General features: G+C 37.1%; 1 protein-coding gene across 2 annotated transcripts in view; it reads right to left on the reverse strand.

Annotated features, from left to right (window-relative positions):
* The window catches only part of HPSE2 (heparanase 2 (inactive)), a 652,320-nt gene that overhangs the window by 263,359 nt on the left and 367,115 nt on the right, over positions 1-21,846 (reverse strand). Inside the window, exon 4 of one of the 2 annotated variants that reach the window (XM_056120795.1) lies at positions 9,919-10,092. The exons of the other annotated variant lie outside the window; for it this stretch is intronic. Coding sequence (XP_055976770.1) covers positions 9,919-10,092 — 174 coding nt within the window. The remainder of the gene's footprint in view (positions 1-9,918; positions 10,093-21,846) is intronic. 2 annotated transcript variants of the gene reach the window in all.

Genomic DNA, 21,846 nt, shown 5'->3' on the forward strand with positions numbered 1-21,846 from the left:
TCCCCCTAAGGTCAGGGACGAGACAAGGATGCCCACTCTCTCCACTACTGTTCAATATAGTACTGGAAGTACCTGCAATAGCGATTAGGCAAGAAAAAGATATTAAGGGCATCCAGGTAGGGAAAGAAGAAATTAAGCTCTCACTATTCACAGATGACATGATACTATACTTAGAGAACCCTAAAACCTCTACCAAGAAACTCCTAGAAACAATAGGCTTGTATAGTAAAGTGGCAGGCTATAAAATCAATACCCAAAAAACCATGGCATTCCTATACGCAAATAGTGAAAGAGAAGAAAGTGACATCAAGAAAACAATCCCATTCACAATTGTGCCCCAGAAAATCAATTATCTAGGAATCAGCTTAACTAAGGAAGTAAAGGACCTGTACAAAGAAAACTACAAAACGCTACTTCAGGAAATAAAAGAGGACACGAGGAAACGGAAAAATATCCCCTGTTCATGGATGGGGAGAATCAACATCATCAAAATGGCAATACTTCCCAAAGCACTGTACAAATTCAATGCAATCCCTATAAGGATACCCATGACATTCTTCAAAGAAATGGAGCAAACACTCCTGCAATTTATATGGAACAATAAGCCCCCACAAATAGCTAAAGCAATTCTTGGGAAAAAGAAAATGGGAGGAATCAACCTTCCTAACTTCAGACTCTACTACAAGGCAGTAATAATTAAAACAGCATGGTACTGGAACAAAAGCAGAGCTGCAGACCAATGGAACAGAGTTGAATATACTGACATTTCCTCCCAAACATATAATCATCTAATTTTTGATAAGGGGGCAAGAAAAGTGAAATGGAGCAGGGAACGCCTCTTCAATAAACTGTGCTGGCAAAATTGGACGGCTACATGCAAAAAATTGGGCTCAGATCTCTGCCTAACACCATGCACAAAAGTAAGATCAAAATGGATTTATGACCTCAACATCAGACCAGAATCCATAATGTTTATTGAAGACAAAGTCGGCAAAACTCTCCATGATATTGAAACTAATGGTATCTTCAAAGATGTCACGCCACTGGCCGAGCAAGTGAAAACAGAGCTAGACAAATGGGACTATCTTAAACTAAGGAGCTTCTGCACCTCAAAATAAACAGTGACCAAAATACAAAGACAGCCTACAGAATGGGAAAGGATATTCACCAAGTACACATCCGACAAGGGGTTGATATCAAGGATATACAAGGTACTGGTTAAACTCCACAAGAAGAAATCACCCAACCCCATCAAAAAATGGGGTGAGGAAATGAACAGAAACTTTCGCAAAGAAAAAATTCGAATGGCAAAAAGGCACATGAGAAAATGCTCTACATCACTAATCATCAGAGAGATGCAGATCAAAACCACAATGAGACATCATTTCACACCACAGAGACTGGCCCACATCCACAAGAACAAAAGCAACCGGTGCTGGCGCGGATGTGGCGAGAAAGGGACCCTCCTTCACTGCTGGTGGGAATGCCGGCTGGTCCAACCCTTTTGGAAAACAGTATGGACGACTCAAAAAATAAGAATTTGATCTGCCATTTGACCCAGCTATAGCACTCCTGGGAATATATCCCAGAGAGGCAAAAAGGTATAGTCGAAGTGACATCTGCAATTGTTTGTTCATTGCAGCACTCTTTACAATAGCCAGAATCTGGAAAAAACCTGAGTGCCCAAGAACAGATGACTGGTTAAAGAAACTTTGGTACATTTACACAATGGAGCACTATGTAGCTGTTAGAAAAGATGAAGTTATGAAATTTACATACAAGTGGTACTACATGGAAAGTATCATGTTAAGCGAAATGAGTCAGAAAGAGCGGGATAGACACAGAAAGATTGCATTCACCTGGGGAACATAAAGCAACAAAAAGGGAGATTAACACCCAGGAATGGCTGAGATTAGTACCAGGAATTTTGCTCCATGAATGGAAGGCCAGACACACGTTCTAGGTGAAAAGAAGCTCAGATAGAGAAGAGAGCACCAAATGAAGGGTGTTGTGAGGACCCTCCCAGGGTGGGAGAAGCATGCTAAAAGTAGTCTATAGACCAAACATGATTGCCACTCAAAGCCTCTCTTGCAAAACACAATACCCAAAAGAAGAGAGAGAGAACAAGGGGGAATACCCTGCCACAGAGGCAGGATGGGACGGGGGGGGATGGGGGGGATGCTGGGACCCGTGGTGATGGATGACGGGCACTGGTGGAGGGATGGGCACTTGATCATTGCATAACTGAAACCCAAGCACAAAATTTGTAAGCCTATAACTGTACCTCATGGTGTTTCACTAATAAAAAAAGAAAAAAAAATAAAACAGAAAAAAAAAAAAGTTCAGCAACATTGGATTATAAACAAATAAACAGAAAATTGAGTATTGTTTTGAAAGCACTAATGCAGACAACAAAAATAAAGAAAATAATTCCTTTCACAGTTAGATAAAATAAACTTTTAAGCAATAAATTCAACAAAACCAATGCAAAACTTGTATAATGAAAATTTTAAAAACATTGCTGAGAGGAACTAATAAATAAGAGAAACATTAGAGACCAGAGCCATAGTACAATAGGTAAGGTGCTTGCCTTGCTTGCAGCTGGCCAGATTTGACCCCTGGTACCCCATGTGTTCCCCCAAAACCTGCCTGAAGTTATAATGGAGTGTAGAGGGAGGAGTGAGCCCTGAGCACTGCTGGGTGTGGCCCAACCCTCTAGGGCCCCTGAAGAAAGATAAATATGGAAATAATCTGTGCTCTTGGATTGGAAGTTTCAGTATTGTTACAACTGCAGTCCTCCACGAATTAATAGGTTGAAGTGAATAAAGTTTATTAAAATTCAAATACTTTATTGAAAATATTAACAAATAAAAATGATCCTAAAATTTACATGAAAATATAAAGACTCAGGATAACAAACAATTTTGAAAACAAAAAACAAAGTTAAAATACCTATTTTTCAATGTCAAGATTTATTATAATATCCTAAAGTTATTGCAATCAAGACTGCAGACCAAAAACAGAGACAGCACAAAAATCAGCGGAACAGAATTAAGAGGACAGGAATTAATATTTGCCAAACTGATTTTGACATAGGTCACAGGAGGATTCAATAAGGGAAGGATAATAATTTAAGTGAATAATGCTAGACACTTTGCTAGCCAGCTGCAAAAAAGAAAAATTTACATTCTTTTAAACATATATATACAAAAACCAAAACTTCCTAATAAACACCCTACAAAGACATCCACCCAAATCTCCAACAAGGGAAAGCAGTCTAGGAGGGAGTACCAAGGAGACCAGCCTGTCTCACAGAGGCCTCTGTCCCACCTCCTGCCCCCACAAGGGAAACCAGTTGGCAGAGGTCCATCAGTGAGACTTAACACTCACTAACCTATAAGCACCAAACAAATGAAGAATCATTAAAGTGATTCTTCATCAGGTCTGCTGGTAGTACAACAACTACCACCAGGTCTGAATAAAAATACTGATACCAACACAATAGTTTTAGAAAATTTTAACACCACACTGTAACTTAATAAGTATATCAACCAGAGAATAAATAAGAAAATAGCAGTCTTAACTGGAAGAAATAGATCAGCTTACTAAACATCTATAGGGCTTTCCATTACCAAATACCTGAATACACATTGTTTTCCAGTGCTTGTGGGTTATTCTCTAGGATAAACTAGGTACTGGGACACACAAATAAAAGTCTCCATAAAATTAAGACAATGGACATCATATCAAGTATCCTCTCCTATTATAATACTTTGAAGATAGAAATAAAACCACAAACAGAAGAATAGGAACAATTCAAACATTTGGAAGTTTAGCAGTGCAATTCTAAATACCATTGGGTCTAAAAGGAAGTGGCTAAGGTATTTGTCTTTCAAGTAGCTAATTCAGGCTTCATTCCCTTACCACATAAGGTCCCATGAGCCCTGCTAAGAGTAATCCCTGATCACAGAGTCCAGTCCTAGGCACCTCTAGTTTTCCTGTGGCAGAGAAATAAATATTTAAAAGAATAGATTCCTGGATATAAATGAGAATGAAGAATAAACTACCAGAATCTAAAAGACATAGCAAAAGCTGTACTCAGAGGGAAGTTCATAGTACTATACGCATTAATCAGAGAAGAACAGATGCCCCCAAATTATCTAATCTCATGCCTCAAGAAACAAGAAAAAGAATAATGGAGGGATCCCAAAGTAAGCATATTAAGTAAATAAAAATTCAAGCAGAAATCAATAAAATTAAAAATAATAAAAAATATTGATGAAAAAATAAGAAAAGCAATTATCTGGCAAAACACATACATAAAAAAGTAGAGAAAATGTTCATAAATCACATTGGTAAATAAATAAAAAATTATTTCCCTCTTCTTAATACACATTACCACAACACACCAACCACTAACTGCTGATATCCTTCCATTGCTGTCCATCGGACCCTTCCCTATTTTGGTTCCTCACACTTTTTCCCTTCTGGTAGCTCAGCTCTGAGGTCAGAGTCCAAGGATTTGTTTTCTTTTGAATTTTTCGCCATTGCTTTTCCGTACCCAAATATGAATATATTAATATGATATTTGTCTTTCTCCTTCTGATGTATTTCCCTTAACACGACTCCCCCAGTTTCGTTCCTATTGTCTCAAAAGGCAAGACTTTAATTCTTAGAGTTGAGTAGCATATGTGTGTGTGTGTGTGTGTGTGTGTGAGAGAGAGAGAGAGAAAGAGAGAGAGAGAGAGACAGAGAGACAGAGAGAGACAGAGACAGAGACAGAGAGAGATACGTATTTATTCACTCATTTGTCATTAGGCATCTGAGTTGTTTCCATATCTTGGCTATGGTAATAAACACAGGTGTGCATATATCTTATGATATTGGTGCTTTTGTGTTTGCATAGATATCTAGGAATAGAATTATTGAATTACAAGGTAGATAAAATTTTAGAATTCTGAGAAATTTTCATTGTTTTTCATAGGGGTTAGATCAATTTACATTCTCATCAATAGTGTATCAAGTTCCTTTTTCTTCACATTCCCACCAACACTAGCTGCTTCTGGCATTGTGACATAGGCCATTCTCACAGGTATTAGATGATATCTCATTGCCATTTTGATTTTAATTTTTCTAAAAATAAGTGATTATGAAATTCTTTTTCCATTTTATGTACCTTCTTTGGAGAGATATATCTGCACAAATCTTGCCCCTGTTTTTTAAAAATGAGCTTGTTTATAGTTTTCTTCTTGAATTCCTTTTATTTGGATATTACTCTGTCAGATATATGGTGTATGAATATTTTCTGCCATCTGACAGGGAACCACTTGCTTTAAATAAAATTTAAAGATTTTTAACAGATAAAATTATTTTAAGTGTGTAGCAATCTTTTCTTTATTTTTGCTTTTGTTTTCTTTGCCATTATATTTGATTCCCCAAGTCCATCAAGAAAGTCAATATTTTAACACCCCAAATCAGAGAGAGAGAGTAAAAAGGACGGTACCTGCCACAAAGGCAGGGAGTGAGATGGGGTAGGGGTGGCGGGTAGGATGATGGGAACAATGGTGGTGGAAAATGTGCACTGGTGGAGGGATGGATGCTAGACCATTGTGTGACTGAAACGTAATCATGCAAGTTTGTAACTATCTCATGGTGATCCAGTAAAACTTCTTTAAAAAAAAAAAAAGAAAGTCAATGTTATTGAGTATTTTGTCTCCATTTTATTTCAATGTAATTTATGGCTTTGGGTAAAATGTGAAACTTTTGTATTAATTTTAAGTTAACTTTCATTTATGGTGTGAGACAGTGGTCCATTTTTATTCTTTTGCTGTTTTCCCAGCACCATTTATTGAAGAGACTTCTCTTACTCCATTTTACACTTTGTTCTGTTGTAAATAAACTGTCCATATTCACGAGGATTTAATTCTGGGCTTGCAATTTCATTCCATTCTCTGTGTGTCTATTTTGATTCTAATACCATATTGTTTTTATGTTTATAGATTTGTAGTAAAGTTTGAAGTTTGGAGTGTGACATTTGCATTTCAGTACAGACTTGCTTTAGCTATTTGGGAATTTTTGTGGTTCCATACAAATTAAATTATATTTGTTATATATCCTTAAAGAATGCCACTGGATTTTTATAAGGATTTCATTGAGTCCATAGAAGGCTTTGGGTAAGATGATTATTTCAAGAAATGTTAATTCTTTCAATCCATGAACACAGAATGCCTTCGCATGTTTTTGTTTTATTCTATTTATTTTATAACTTTTTAATGTAAAAGCATTTTACTTCATTTATTAAGTTTATTCCTATATAAACAATTATCTGGTTTTTATATTTTTGTAATGAGATTTAATCTATTTTTCTCAGTTAGTTAACTACTTTCATACAGAAACACATCAGAACCATATTGGCTAAATAGTCACAGGGTTGTCCAACACAGTTCCCTGTACTCCCAAGAAAAACCAAAAACCTCTCTTCTCAAGTGCACATGGAACATCCTTCAGGATAAATCACGTGTTAAAATCATTAAAGAGGGAAAGTTTTCAAAAGCATGTCATTTTCTGTTAGAAGTCCAATGTTCCTGACATAGACTTAACACTGCTGTAAGTGAAATCACTGCTACCTTAGTGATTTGTATTACCTCTCTAAATCCATTTTGTCATCCGTATAATATTTGCTTTACTAGGAACTTGAGTGCTTTTCATTTCAAATACAAAATAATTGGAAAGTGCTACATAAATTAAAGACTATAAACATGTAGAATGACAATATTGTTGATAATCATAAAATAAACCTCCGAGGGAAATAACTTTAATTTTTTCTCATCAATCTGTGGCAAGGAATATGCAAATTATATGTCCTTAAGATAAAACATACAATGACATTCTCTCTAGCAGTATTGAGCTATAAATTAATACTACACATTTAAGCAAATTAACATATATAAGAAGTGATATAAGTGGTTTAACTGTTTACCACACACAGTAAACTTGAAAACACTTCCATCACCCTTAAAAGAAACATTATGCCTTTTAGAAGTCACTGCTCACCCCCATCACTCCCTAAGACAACTTTTTTGTACATTTTTTTTTTGGTATGGGCATCATCAGGTGTGGTCCAAAAACAAAACAAAAAATAAGCTTTTTTTTTTTTAGTATCTATGGTTCTATCTTTCTGGGTCTTTCATATAGAGAATCATATACTTTTCTTACTGAGCTCTTTAATTTAGCACAATATTTTCAAGGATCATTCATGCTGTCAACTCTACTTGAACTTTATTGCTTTTTATGGTCTAACAATAGTCTATCAATAGTCTATCGTTTGTCAATAACATGTGATGATTCTAACCATTTACCAACTGAAAGATATTTGGGTTGTTTTCATTATTTAAAAAAATTAATTTAGCTATCAAAAGCCATGCTGCTATTAATGTTTTCATATAAGTTTTAAGTGAATATATGTTTTCACTTCTCTTGAATATATATCTTGGAATGGAATTGAAAAGTCATATGATAACTCTATGCTTAACTTTTTGAAAAACTTTCAAAAAGTTCAACTTTCAGATTATTTTGCAAGTGGTCAAACCATTTTAAATTCCCACCAGCAATTTGTGAGGATTCCAATTCCTCCACATCATTGTTTGCAGTACTAATTCTCCCTTTTAAGAAATATAAATATTATGGCTAACCTAGTAAATAAGAAATGTGAGCTCATTGTGGTTTTTATTTGCTTTTCCCTGATGGCTAATGATATTAAGCATCTACATATGATGTTCTTATTGGCTATTTACAAATCTTCTTTGGAGAAATGTCTATTCATATCATTTACCCAATAGTATTTTAATTGATTTTTTATTGTCTATAATAGCAAGCAAAATAACCTGATATACATAGTTTCAATAAGTAGGTTTACAACATGGCTATATTTTTTTTACTTAATACGTTTTACTTTTAGAACAATTTACATTTACAAAAAAACTGAAAACTTAGTATAGTTTCTATGTAACCCATCTGTACTCTCTACATATACACATTTTCTTTTTTCATTCACATTTTATTTAGTATGGTACAACTGTTACACATGATGAATCCCATGTTCATAAAGTGCATACTTTCCATTAGGATTTACTCTGCATTGTACAACTGAATAGATTCTGATAAAATGCATTATGCCACATACCCACATTTACGGTGACTGGGTAAATTTAACCCTAGGTTGTCTGTGCTCAGTCTATCCATCCTCTCTTCCATGATTTACCATTTCTCTCCACCCTCTCTACATAGCTTGCCTTTTTTCTGGGTGTCATACAATTGGACTCATGACTCAGACTTTAAGATGAGATATAGAATTACCCTCACATGTACTGAGGCTCCACTTTGGGTGGATATTCAGCACCCAAAGCCAAGAAAACTAGAACAAGTTTTCTTCAAAATCTTGTCAGTGTGTCTTGACAAAGAAGTTATTGTCAGGTCAATGCATTACACTAAAACAACAGATTCAGATTTTGTTGGTAAACAAGTTACAAAAGGTTTCTAAATGTTTAAGAATAGCAGTTAGTTCTAAGATCAAATATTTCTATGACACGAGAAGGTGGAAAGAAGCAGGTAAATCTGAATAAAGGAGACAAGAATATGGCAATCTGTATGATGAAATGGACTTTTAGTGGAAAACTTAATATTGCATATATTTATGTTGATTTTTAATAATTCATACTTAAAATTGATGTCATACTGCAATTAACGTCAATAAAAAGTCACAACAAATATAAAAGTAAAAATAAAGTATATTCTCAAATAAAAGGCTCTGTAGATTGTAATTAATTGAATTCACAGACATTTTCATTTAGTCTCCTAAATCTAGTGGGGAGGGGAATCCAATGAACTGGGATATTGGGTTTTTAGCACAGTGTTAGGGCATTTGCCTTGCGTGCAGCCAGCCCGGCCGAGGCAGGTTTGATTCCTCCACCCCTCTTGGAGAGCTCGGCAAGCTACCAAGAGTATCTCGCCCACACGGCAAAGCGTGGCAAGCTACCCGTGATGTACTCAATATGCCAAACACAGTAACAACAAGTCTCAAAATGGAGATGTTATTGGGCCTGCTCGAGCAAATTGATGAACAACAGGAGGACAGTGTGTGACAGTATGTTGTGGCAACATATTTTTCGAGGAGACCTGAAATTTTAAACTTAAGACATACATACAAAGTTGTGTAAAGGTAAAGGTAAGGTAAAGGCCCTCCCGTTGATCGTCGATTTGCTCGAGCGGGCCCAGTAACGTCTCCATTGGAGACTTTGTTGTTACTGTGTCTGGCATATCGAATACTCTCGGTAGCTTGCCGGGCTCTCCGAGAGGGGCGAAGGAATCGAACTCGGGTTGGCCATGTTGGCCGCTTGTAAGGCGAACGCCCTACCTGCTGTGCTATCGCTCTTATCTCAATCAAAAGAGAGACATGTAGGACTGAAAAAACTTTTCGAATAAAAATCTATCGAGATTTAATATCAACCTTCAAGAAGTGCAGACACTATTTAGCAGTCTCCACTGAGTAACACTTTTGAATTGTTCTCAGGGTTATCTTCTAGGATGATTGGTCCTTAAACCAAAAATTATAAAATACAGCTCAGCCTAAGTTGACAAGTTTTCCCCTAGCTTAATAGGCATATGGCTAATTACTAATAACACACAGCATTTGCCCCACATTTAGAATGAGGGAACTAGAAACAACTGTTGATGCAAAGCGAATGAAGTCAAAAATTTACTACCCTTCACCACTGATCTTTTACTATTTGAAGAACTCAGTTGCAAATAATCAGACTGCTTTTTCTAAACCAGTGTACCAAAAGTGATTCGACCAAGACTTATCTCAATTTATTTTTACTTTTATGTTGTCAATTAAGAGGAAATAACATCCTTACTTACCATTACCAAGTTCCCAAGAAATGTTGTACTTTTTGCTGGCACTGTACTTCAACAGACTCAGGGCACTAGAACTGTTCCAGGAGTTATTGGGATTGCGACGCAGAGCATTTAGAGCAAATATCAGGTGGAGTCCAGAGCAATCAGCAAAGTTATAAAGTTTGTCTAGAGACCTGGCTGGGAGGAAGCAGAGAAGGCTTGTAACTTTCAAAACAACAGTCCAACACAAGGAAATACTAGTTATTACAAAAAAAAAAAGGCCTTTCTACGAGCTTCCTTTATAGTAGCAATTATACAGTCAGTCTTTTGAGTGACTTTCTATTTGAGCTACATTTCAAGGTAATTTTAGAAAAGAGGATACACGATTCCAGGCAGTGGCAGCAAACTGGAAACCACATCTATTTATGGTATATTTAATTGTTAACAAAATTTTGAACTGCTGATACTGAAAGGAGGAAAGATATCATGAAGTAATATTTCTAATTTCCTTGGAAAGAAAAATCAGAACTGGCATTGCTTGATATGTACTCTTGAATTACAAGGTAGAAATGATGTCAGGAGGCAGGACCAGGAAAGATGACTGGTAGAGTTTTGGCAAATAGCTCAGCCTACCAGCACTTCTAAATACATTCACTCAATTCTGATATTTCTAATAGTTAAAAAAAAATTCTAACTTCTGAGAATGAAAATATCATAATAATTAATAGGCATGTGTTCACTTTCAGGTTGATGCCAAATACCATCAACTCTACTCATTATGTGTCCCAGTCCCATCCCATTTCTTTATTCTGTTGCTACCATTCTTGGGCTGGAGCCATAGCACAGCGGGCAGGGCGTTTGCCTTGCAAGCGGCCAACATAGCCAACCCAAGTTTGATTCCTCCGCCCCTCTCAGAGGGCCCGGCAAGCTACCGAGAGTATCTCGCCCGCAAGGCAAAGCCTGGCAAGCTACCTGTGACGTATTTGATATGCCAAACACAGTAACAATTGTCACAATGGAGTCATTACTGAGCCCGCTCGAGCAAATCAATGAACAACGGGAGGACAGTGACAGTTGCCACCATTCTTATTCTGACATTCATTTCCACTTGCATTAATTTTACAATGTCTGTATTTGCCAGTATACTTTGAGATTCTTCCCATCCTGTCAGATTTATGTTCCCACAATCATTCTCATTAGTTTTACTCACTCTTCAAAACTTAGTGGATTTTTGAATCTTTTTCCTCTTGAAATTCCAAGGCCTTTACTATTAAACCATGAGGCCCCTACTGAACATCTTCTTGCTCACAAATTATCCTCTCTATTGCTCTCTATAAGTTCTTTTTTGGTATAAGTCAGCCTATTTATTAAATAATCTCTGAACTATTGGTCAGTGTTCTATTTCAGCGTGCAATTTTTCTTCTTTTAAACACATAAAGACTTGTCATTTTAGGCAGTTTCCTAAAATATGGTCAATATGACTTTTTAAGTTAAAAAGAATGAAAAATTTCAGATTAAAAATTATGTACAGGAGGGGGCCTGAGCAATTTTATAGTGGGTCCGGTGTTTGCCTAGCACACAGCCCAACCCAGGTTTACTCCCCTATATCCCATATGGTACCCCAAGCTCCACCAGGAATAATTCTCGAGTGCAGGACAGGAGTAACTCCTGAGCATTGTTAGGTGTAACCCCCCCAAAAAAAGTTAAAAATAAAAAAATTATGTACAAGGTCTACATTATTCTGGTATTCATTATCTAATTTCCCAAATCTATTTTTCCAAATGCAGTCTAGTAAACACTAAGGGAGGGCCCACTAGATGTGACTTAGGGCTTTTGAAGAAATTATTCAAAGAGACTAAGGCCCCATTAGTAATTGTTATAAATGCCTAGAAAGCAGGGCATTCATAATTGATCAATTTCACTATTAGTTTCTGAAGTAAAATCAGGGGCTTTACAATTTAAGTTTCACATTTTAATGAAAAGAAATAAAATTTTTTTCAAGAAAGAAAGTTAAATACTAGTTATCTTTTTTTTAATGCTCAACAAAGGCCTTTTAAAAATGTGTAAAAAAACGATTTTAAATTTTAAACAAGATGTAAAGTACCAATTATTATAATTATTACATACTACCTACCATGACTGCATTGGGTCGGAGTAGGGGTTGGGCCTCACTTGAGCACCACTAAGTGTGGTTTCTCCCCCCAAAAAGTTTGAGAAGACTACACTAGAGTTAAGAGATACACGGAGGAAAAAAAAGTTATCTAAAATATCAAAACACCAAAAATACTCACTGTTTAACCAAAAACTAATTCAAACAGTCCCATGCATGGGACTGTGTTTTTCAACTCCTCTAACACAATACAAAATCAATATAAAAATATTGACAAACTGAGTTGCAAATCTTAGAAAAAGAGGCAGGAGGATTTCATGACATCAGTGACAATATTGTCTGATAATTGCTAAACTCACAGGCAAATAGAGTTAAAACTATTATTGAATCAGTCAACACTGAATAAGAGAAAACACACAAGGATGATAACTAAGTAAATGCCTCAAAATTAATTCAAATATTAAAAGACCAAGGAACTTCTATTTTGAAGTCTTTTAATATGTTTATTGTGTCATATGAGTTAAATTATTTTATTAGAAAAATACGCAGCATTTAATTAAATAACATTTTGTTCAGTTACAATGGCAGATAATTAAGTACATAATGAAAAGTTGAAATTGGAATATATTAATTTAGTATAATTTACAGAATAAAAAACTTTTGCAGGGGTGGGGGTAGGGGGGTTTCTTCCATATGGTGCTTAGGACAGTTCAGGGATCATGTGATGCCTGGATTAAAAGAGGTATGCCCTCATGCAAGGCAAGTGATTGAACTCCTTCACTATCTCTCCATCCCCAATAAAATAAAATCTCTTTGTTTACTTTGTGTCACACCTGGAAATGCACAGGGGTTATTCCTGGCTCTGCACTCAGGAATTATTCCTGGCGGTGCTCAAGGTACCATATAAGATGCTGGGAATCGAACCCGGGTCGGCCGTGTGCAAGGCAAACACCCTATCTGCTGTACTATCACTCCAGCCCCTATAGTGGTTAAGTGTTTTAAGTTTTTAACTTTTAAGTTTTGTGTTCAGTTTGGAGTTACTTCTATGGATGAAGTATAGGTGACTGTCCAGTAGAGGCTATACTAACACAGGAATGTCTAACAAAAGCCAGGAAATATGAAAACAAAATTCTAAACTCTAAACCAATTCTGCCTCTTACAATTCAGAAAGAAACCAGCAGTTAACAGGAAACCATTTGAATCAGTGAGTACAGTCAGTAAAAAAAAGACCACTTTAATAGTAGCTATTAAAAGAGAACAGTTTAAAATTGTCTAGGAAGGAAACAGCTATTTGAAAAAGAGTGAAGATATCTTTAAGTGCTAATTTTAATAAGATAAACAGTTTCAGTTTAGCCAGAGCAATGAAACTGAACAGGTCATAAGGAAATCACCATAAATGTCTATAATTTGACTAAAACTATTGAAGAAAAAAGAGATTTGGGAAATGTCTATGAATAAAAATCACAACACTAGCAAAAGAATCTGGGCTAGAATGTAACTATTGCATTAATTAATTTAACTAAAGGGAAATATGAATGGTAGTAACTATAGTGGTACCACTGGATCCCATCACAAGCCCATTTAAATGGTGACAGAAGAAAAAGCAGAAGAGACACTGATGTTGGTCAAAGAGGCTAAGAATATTTTTAGGAAATGTAATATTTCTCTTAAGAAATGTTCTCTTAAGAAGCTAACTTCAAAAGATGCAAATAGGTTTCAGAGAGGAAGCTCAGTTAGCTAAGTGTCCTGGTTCAATCCCTCAGCCCAAAGTTTCTCTGGTTGTAGCCACCAAATCAAAAGAAAATCTATAAATAAAATGTTGAAATATTATTTCTAGAGAATAGTTTGCAAATAGAAAAAAATTAATGTACATTCCCTTAAAACATGCAGTCCCACTATTAAACATTGTTCCTACTTCAAAATTTTTCCAAAATAATATAGCTAATAACTGAAAAACAAATCAAATGCTTATCAAATGGGGATTATTTGAACAAATTATAAAGAATCTATGTTATGGGAAGGGAATCCAAATGAGAAAAGGAAAAATAGCTTTAAACATTCCTGTGCAGATGGAATGGAATTCCAAATCTGAGTATAACATAATTTTAAATGTATGTAAAGATGGACTAGAATGGGCCCAGGAAGACAGTACAGCAAGTAGGGCATTCCCCTTGCATGCGGCTGACCCAGGTTCGATCCTTCAGCATCCCATATGGTCCTTTGAGCACTGCCAGGAGTAATTACTGAGTGCAGAGCCAAGAGTAACTCCTGAGCACCACTAGGTGTGGTCTTCAGGTTCCCCCTCAAAAAGAAAAATCCAAAGATGAACTGGTATGCAAATATATATATATGGTTATGATGGTATAGATAGGTAGATAGATAAATACATAAAGAGATAGACAGATAAAAGCAAATCATAATCACAATGAAGGGACAGAGAGATAGTACATTGGGTAAGGCACTTTCCTTGCACATTGCTGACTAGGGTTCAATCCCTGACACCCCATATGATCCCCCAGTCCCACCAAGTATGATCTCTGATTGTAGAGCCAGAAATAAGCACTGAACAACACTGGGAGTGACCCCTAAAAAACAAAAAACCATAGTGAGACACACTGCACATAAGTTAGAAATGTTTATGCCAAAAGATTGGAAATAAGAAACGTTTGTCAGAATGTTCAGAAAAAAATACCTGGTATGCTGTTGATAAGAATCTAAATTGGTGTAGCCTTTATGGAAAATGTTGGGAGAATTTATTTTTAAAATGAAAATGAAAATACAATATGATTAGGCATTGTTTTTTTATGCATTTATTTGAAGGAATAACAGCATTAATCTAAAAAAATAACTGTAACCCTAGGTTTACAACAGCATTATTCATAATAGATGCCAAAATATAGACTCAATCTACATGGCCATATATAGATGAAAGGATAAAGAAGATGTGGTATACGTACTCAATAAAATACTATTCTCCTATTTAAAAAATGGGGGAAAAGAGGTAAAACTGTACCATTTGAATCCAAATAGATGGATGGAACTTAGTGTGACTATGTGTATAATCTCCAAGGAAATGTAATATTGCTTTTAAGAAATGTTCTCAGAGCCGGGGGAGGTCCCAACGGCTCTTTCCCTAGCCCCTGTGTTCGGATGGACCTGGGCCGCTCCCGCAGCCAGGGCAGCTCAGGCCATGGGGCAGACAACGGATGAAACGAGGGCCAAGCTGGTTGATTGATCAGATGCTGTTTATTCCATTCTCCCCACATGACTGCCCCAGTCTCTCTGCGCCTTTCATTCTAGTCTCACACTGCCCCTCATTCATGTCTATTCCTGTCTCTCCCACTCATCTCTTTGTGCTCCATCTTGCAGGCCTGGCTCTCTCTCTCTCTCTCTCTCTCTCTCTCTCTCTCTCTCTCTCTCTCTCTCTCTCTCTCTCTCTCCACGTGTCTGCTCCTGTATTCTTCTACATTCTTCTCCATCTGTCCCCCTTGCTAGTCTCTCCTCACTCCATCTTGCCACCCTGCTTTCTCTGTCTCATCTCTCCAGCTCTCTCATCTCTCTCCAATTCTTCCTTCATCTCTCTCCAATTCTTCCTTCCCAGTCCCTCATTCCTCAGTCCCAGTTTTCTGGATTCAGCCTCCCTCCAACCCTCCAAGCACTCTGGGCGGAGCTGCACCCAATCTGGTAGCCAAATAAGAAAGCCCTTCCTGACTGCGAGACTCAAGGGTGAAAACATCACCTAGGGTTATTCCAAAGCCCTTCCTGACTGCCCAAGGGCAAAATACCTAAGGTGTTTTTCTCCTTGGTCCAATAACTCTATCAACATCTTAATCACTGTCACTGTCATTGTCACTGTCCTCCCTGTGTTCATCGATTTGCTCTAGCAGGCCCAGTAACATCTCCATTGTGACAACTGTTACTGTATTTGGCATATCAAATACATCATGGGTAGCGTGCCAGGCTTTGCAGTGCGGGCGAGATACTCTTGGTAGCTTGCCGGCCTTTCCGAGAGGGGCGGAGGAATCGAACTCAGGTCGGCCATGTTGGCCGCTTGCAAGGCAAACACCCTACCTGCTGTGCTAACGCTCCATTTTTGTATGAACACAGTAAGCGATACATTGAGGCTTGTAGAGCAGGTCTCCTGGGAACATCTTGCCACAGACTCAGACTACAGAGTTCAGGCCAGATTAATCTTTCCTAACCCTAGCAGGGTCCAAATCAAGTTATTACTTTTTGGATCATAACAACATCTGTCATGACCAAGCTCTTAACTTATAGTTAAGCATTATGGCACTTGGGCCATGCCCTTCTGGATGCCAGAGTAGCACATAGTTTACCACTTGCCCTGGTTCCATTCAGTCCCTCATCGGACCCTGCTTTTGGGGGCACTAGGAAGTAAGAGCAGCTAAGGCTTAGGTTGAGAGAACAGATGCCCAGGAGGAAAATATCACTGAGAGTCAATAAACTCCCAAGTTACAAAAGCATAGCATATACTGTATTCTTATGTCCATACAAAAAGGACATTGCTCTGAATAAACTATGCAGAAGACTTAGGGAGAAGAGAAAAACAATATTTATAAGTCAACAAAACACAAAGAAAGAAGTTATAAATGAACACAGAGGAATGGGAGCACTATGAGGGGAGCAACCCAATAAATATAAACTACTGGAGTCTATGCAGGAAGGACAAAACAATGTTATCCTACAGCTATACTAATTGAAATAGGAAGTTAAAGACAATAACTAGAGACTGATTTGTTAGGTTTTATGTGTCTGTAGCACACACACACTCACACACACACACACACACACACACACACATATAGAAAGCTAAAGATTTTGGAGTCATCTGTATGCTCAAAAAAGACAAGTCTGTTAAGGCAATATCGGGGCTCTGGCTGGAAAGATACTGCACCTTGAAATGTGGACTAGGGACAAAGATGTCCCAAATTGCAGAACTGAATATCTCCTTGATCCTCCCTAAGCTTATCTATCTTCCCATAGCACTGTCCTATATGGGAAATGCCGCAGAAGAGAACAAGGCCGTTTTAGGAGTCGCACTACTTTCACTACTATTGTCCAAACTGGTGACTAGAAGTAAAGCCTAGCAGTTCCCAGGTTAGAAAAAATTAAGAAACTCTGCAGTTAAGGAAGGAGTTGTGGGAATTACTCAGTGTGTATCAGCAGGAACAGGACTGTATCTCTGGGATCTCAATTTGAAGAACAGTGATCAAAGAGGACAACATCTAAGATGGAACGGTCAAGACCGACTTGAGATAGTTTTCTTGGTATGTGGAATTTAACACTCCAGCAAGGATCCTAAGAAGTGGGCAAACAAATGCTGAGATGACGTTCAGCAGCCTGGAAACGGTAATGGCTGTGTTGAACATAATAAAAATACCTGTCTCACCCTGACAGATGATGTAGCAGGCAAAGGAAATAAAAGACACTGAGGGAAATAGCTATGCTAGAATGGTTATAATAATAATGTCAGAAGACCAACTCAACAGAGGATTATGATCCAGAGAAGAACCTAAAGGATATCATTCCACCAGGGCAATAAAGAATATGGTGGCTACAACTAAAGTGTGTGACCCCAGGGGGCACCACATTAAGTGTATGTGACCCCCTCCACACACCCCCCAGTATATCATCACACACTAAAAACAATAATAACACAGAGCAGAAAAGGAGAGAGACTTTTAAAATTAAAATAAAATTTACGGGGCTGGAGTGATATAGTACAGTGGATAGGGCATTTGCCTTGCACGCGGCCGACCTGGGTTCAATTCCCAGCATTCCCTATGGTCCCCCGAGCACTGCCAGGAGTAATTCCTGGGTGCATGAGCCAGGAGTAACCCCTTTGCGTCACCGGGTGTGACCCAAAAAGAAAAAAAATTAAATTAAATTTGAAAAAAAAACAGAAAAGTATATGCTAAGGAGAGAGAGAGATGCTATTATTAAGAAGTTAGAGGGAGCTCAGATCTGCAGGTCATTTATGGCATCTCAATAACCACGTGGATTATGGGTCCCAGGCTGTGGTGGTTAACTGTGAGAAATTCAAGTGCTGCATTTATTATAATAACCATTAGTGTTAGAGTGGCAGCCAAGTAAGTCTGATCAGCAGGGAGTTGAGGATGGTTAAGAGAGGATCTTATCCCTCAGGGCACACAGGAGGCAAACAATAGCTGTGCAACAACTTAATACCTACAGCTACAAAGAGACAAAAATAGATGAACAGGAGGTTGATGATGGCTGCTTTAAATGCAAAGTCCTGATTCCTTGCTAGTTCAGACCCAGAGCTACTGACTGAAGACACAGCTAGGTCTAAAGGAAGAAACTGTTACACGTATATTATACAGGCTCTCCTTTCCCAATGGGAATAATAGTATTTATTCAAGTGACTTTAAAGTAAAGAAAAAGAAACATCTAGATATTTTAAGAAATACTTTGTTCAGTGACTGCACATGCAGTAATACCTAGAGACCCAAAGTATCCACAACCATAAACTACAGTGCCGATTATGAAGGCCAGGTGATAAAGGCACTTCTAGAACTGTGCCTAATGGAAATAAGATGCTCATAAATTTTTAAATCAGCAGGGTTGGAGTGACAGTACTTATTATCGGGAGTTCTGACTAGTGCTCTACCACTTGTGCGCAAGGCATGCAACTGACCCAGGTTCAATCCCTAGAATTCGATGGGGACCTCCAAACCTACCAGGAGTAATTTCTGAGTCCAGGGTGAGGAGTAATCCCTGAGCATCCCGAGTATGACTCAAAAACAAACAATACAAAATAAACAAAACCCAATACCAGAAAATATTGAGTATGGGAATTATTGCTAGGAGTTTGGAACTCTGAATAGAATATATTAAACTGATATCAGAGGGTTTTAGGAAGATGATTTCTTTTTGAACAGTTCTTTCATTAGGTTCCGGTAAGCTAATGAGGCCAGGAGGAAATTATCACTCAGTAAGGAAGATCTATTTTCTTTTCTTGTGGAGGCCCTCAACTTGTATTTTTGCCTGCTTTCCATGTAAGTTTCCTTCTGATGTGATGTGTCTGAGAGCCTACCCAGAGGTCTATGAAGCCCCACTCAGAATATAGGTATTCTGTATATCAGAAAGAAGTATTTAATTCAATAAACTATTCTTTTCTTTTAAATATATATCTTTAAATTTTTAATTATTTTCTATTATTATGTCCCTATTTTTTCTTGGAATTTTATAAAAATTCCAATTTTTAAATTAAATTTTATAAAAATTTTATAAATTCTAGGCTTCTGGTACTCTTTATCTCAGATCCTCAATCTGATTCTCAGATTAATTTTCTTTCTCTAAACAAGTCCAAGGGGCAGATAGGACCTATTCTCACATAGTTTTCAATGACAACTAATTATTGTGGTCTAGCCACTATTACTATATGCACGAATGACTTTCCATTTAATCTGCAATCTCTTGCTGTAAGCCTGATGGTCACAGACATTTCAAATCAGATAATCCTCAAGAGATTTAAACCTTTCCTGGGGAGAGACTTTTTGCATATGTATTGAAACTTTAAAAAATGCATAGTCCTGTGTCCACACAACATGTCTCACACCAGTCATACTCCAACAGCAGCTCACCACATTTGATGGGGTTTAAAGCGGAAGGCAAACTGTGTGTGTGTGTGTGTGTGTGTGTGTGTAGATTATATATATTTATATAAGCACACAGGTTCTGCCCTTAACAACATATTAGTAATCTCTTATAGACAGGCTTAATAGCCACTGGGTAAATACTACAATCTTCACATACTGTCCTCTAAGGAAAGTTTCTTGGGGCATTTTCAGCAATTTATTCATAATAAACAACACAAAATAAATTATTTCAGTTATGCTTTGAGGCAGGGGCTGGGGCTTGAGATGGAAACATACAAAATATGGTGGTGGGAAGGCATAAGGATGGTGGGATTGGTGTTTGAATATTAAATGTAATCAAATATCATGAGCTACTTTATAAAAATAACATTAAATTAAAATTTAAAAACTGCATAGGCCTGAGGTTGGAGCAATAGTACAGCAGGTAGGGTGCTTGCTTTGCACACAGCTTACCCAGTTCAATTGCCAGCATCACAAATAGACCCTAAGCACCACCCGGATTAACTACTGAGTGTAGAGCTGGGTGTGAACCAAAAACAAACACTAAAATGGCATGGACCTTTCAACAAAAAAAATCTCTACTTTTATCTAAGAAGATATACAAAACTGAATACTCAACTGAAAAAACTCAACTTATATCTAAGAAAATATACCAAATTGAAAGTGCATAAAAATGTCCATCACAGCTTTGTTTAATGCAGAGTGTAGGATTGGGGGAGGAAGAAAATAGAAGAAACAGACAGAGACAGTTCAAATTTGTTATAGAGCATTAAGAGAGTAATTTAATAGGAGTCCCATAAATGCTCTACAGAAAAGCCTGGGGCATGGGAAAATATTCATATATTTCTAAGTGAAAAACAACAGGTTGCAAACCAAATATAATATTAATGCTATGATGAAGATATAAATCATCACATTTTTATTGGCTTTTAACATATTTTGTGTTGGCTGCAATTCCATTCTTTTGTCTTATTTCAGCCTTAATACAAATCTTTTAAATAATATTAAAAGGAGACATTTAGATCATTTCGGGTAAAAGCAGAGACATACTTATTTTAACTTAAATATTCTTTCATCTTTATGTACAGAAACATAATCTATACTTATATTAATGTTTTGTCTTCACCATATACAAACACTGTGTACACACATATGTATATGGGAATACACATGAGCATACACATGAAGTGAAAGCAGAGCAAATATTAAGAACCAGAATCAAAAATTAAAAAATCAAACCTTAGTGCCCTGATCAACCCAAAGTTCTCCCTGGAAAAGTTAATACAGTATTTAAGAGAATAATTCCTATCTGCTCACATATAAGCTGTGTTGTTAATTCAAGAAAACAGAAAATAGAGTCACAACTAATAAGTCAACCTCACTAATCATTATTAAAATTATTTAAAGCACTATCTGTAAATGACTGCATATGCTCCCTCCTTCTTCCTGCCCTCTGTCCCTCTCTCTCTATCTCTCTATCTCTCTCACTCTCTCTTTTTCTCTCTCTCTCTCCTTCCTCCTCCATCCATTGGTCTATATTATCAGATTATCGTATGCATTAGCAAGTAGAAGAAGCCTCAATCAGCCACACAATCAGATAAAAATTCTAGTGAGGCTCCCAAGAGGATCCCACTCATTCCAACTCCACTGCCCCACTAACGTCATCCTCCTTTCCTTTGCTTTCATGGTTCTGGTTGGTAAGGCATGGTCTGGGCAGGGGAAAGCGCCAGGGCAGATGCTGCAGTTTTAAGTGAAATCAGGTGTTGCCTTCCCTGAAGTAAGATCTGGAAAATGTCAGTTCTTAAGTAACAGGTATTGGCAGTTGAACACTCAGCCTTCCTTTCCCCCTGCAAAAAGTATTAGAATTTTTTTCCTTCTACATTTCTCCCATCTCTGTTCTAAAGGTAAAAGAAAAACATATTTGTATGTATTCATCTGACATTATTTTAAGTGTTTTGGAGATAAAGAAGGGTTTTGGTAATTGACTCACGGTTGTCAATAGAACACTGCTGTTATCGGCGACTTAGGATTCTACCTGGAGAGAAGGAATAAATGATTTCTTGAAGAAATAACAGAGAGTTATTGGGGTTTGACTCTAATTCTTCCATATGCTGAGAGTTAAAGACAGAAACACATCACACACTTTATGCTTGATAAAGTCAAAGCTATAAATGGAGCTGGGAGAACATTAGATTTCCTTTC

This window comes from Sorex fumeus, unplaced genomic scaffold (genome assembly GCF_029834395.1).
Source record: "Sorex fumeus unplaced genomic scaffold, SorFum_2.1 ptg000043l, whole genome shotgun sequence".
Taxonomy (NCBI): domain Eukaryota; kingdom Metazoa; phylum Chordata; class Mammalia; order Eulipotyphla; family Soricidae; genus Sorex; species Sorex fumeus.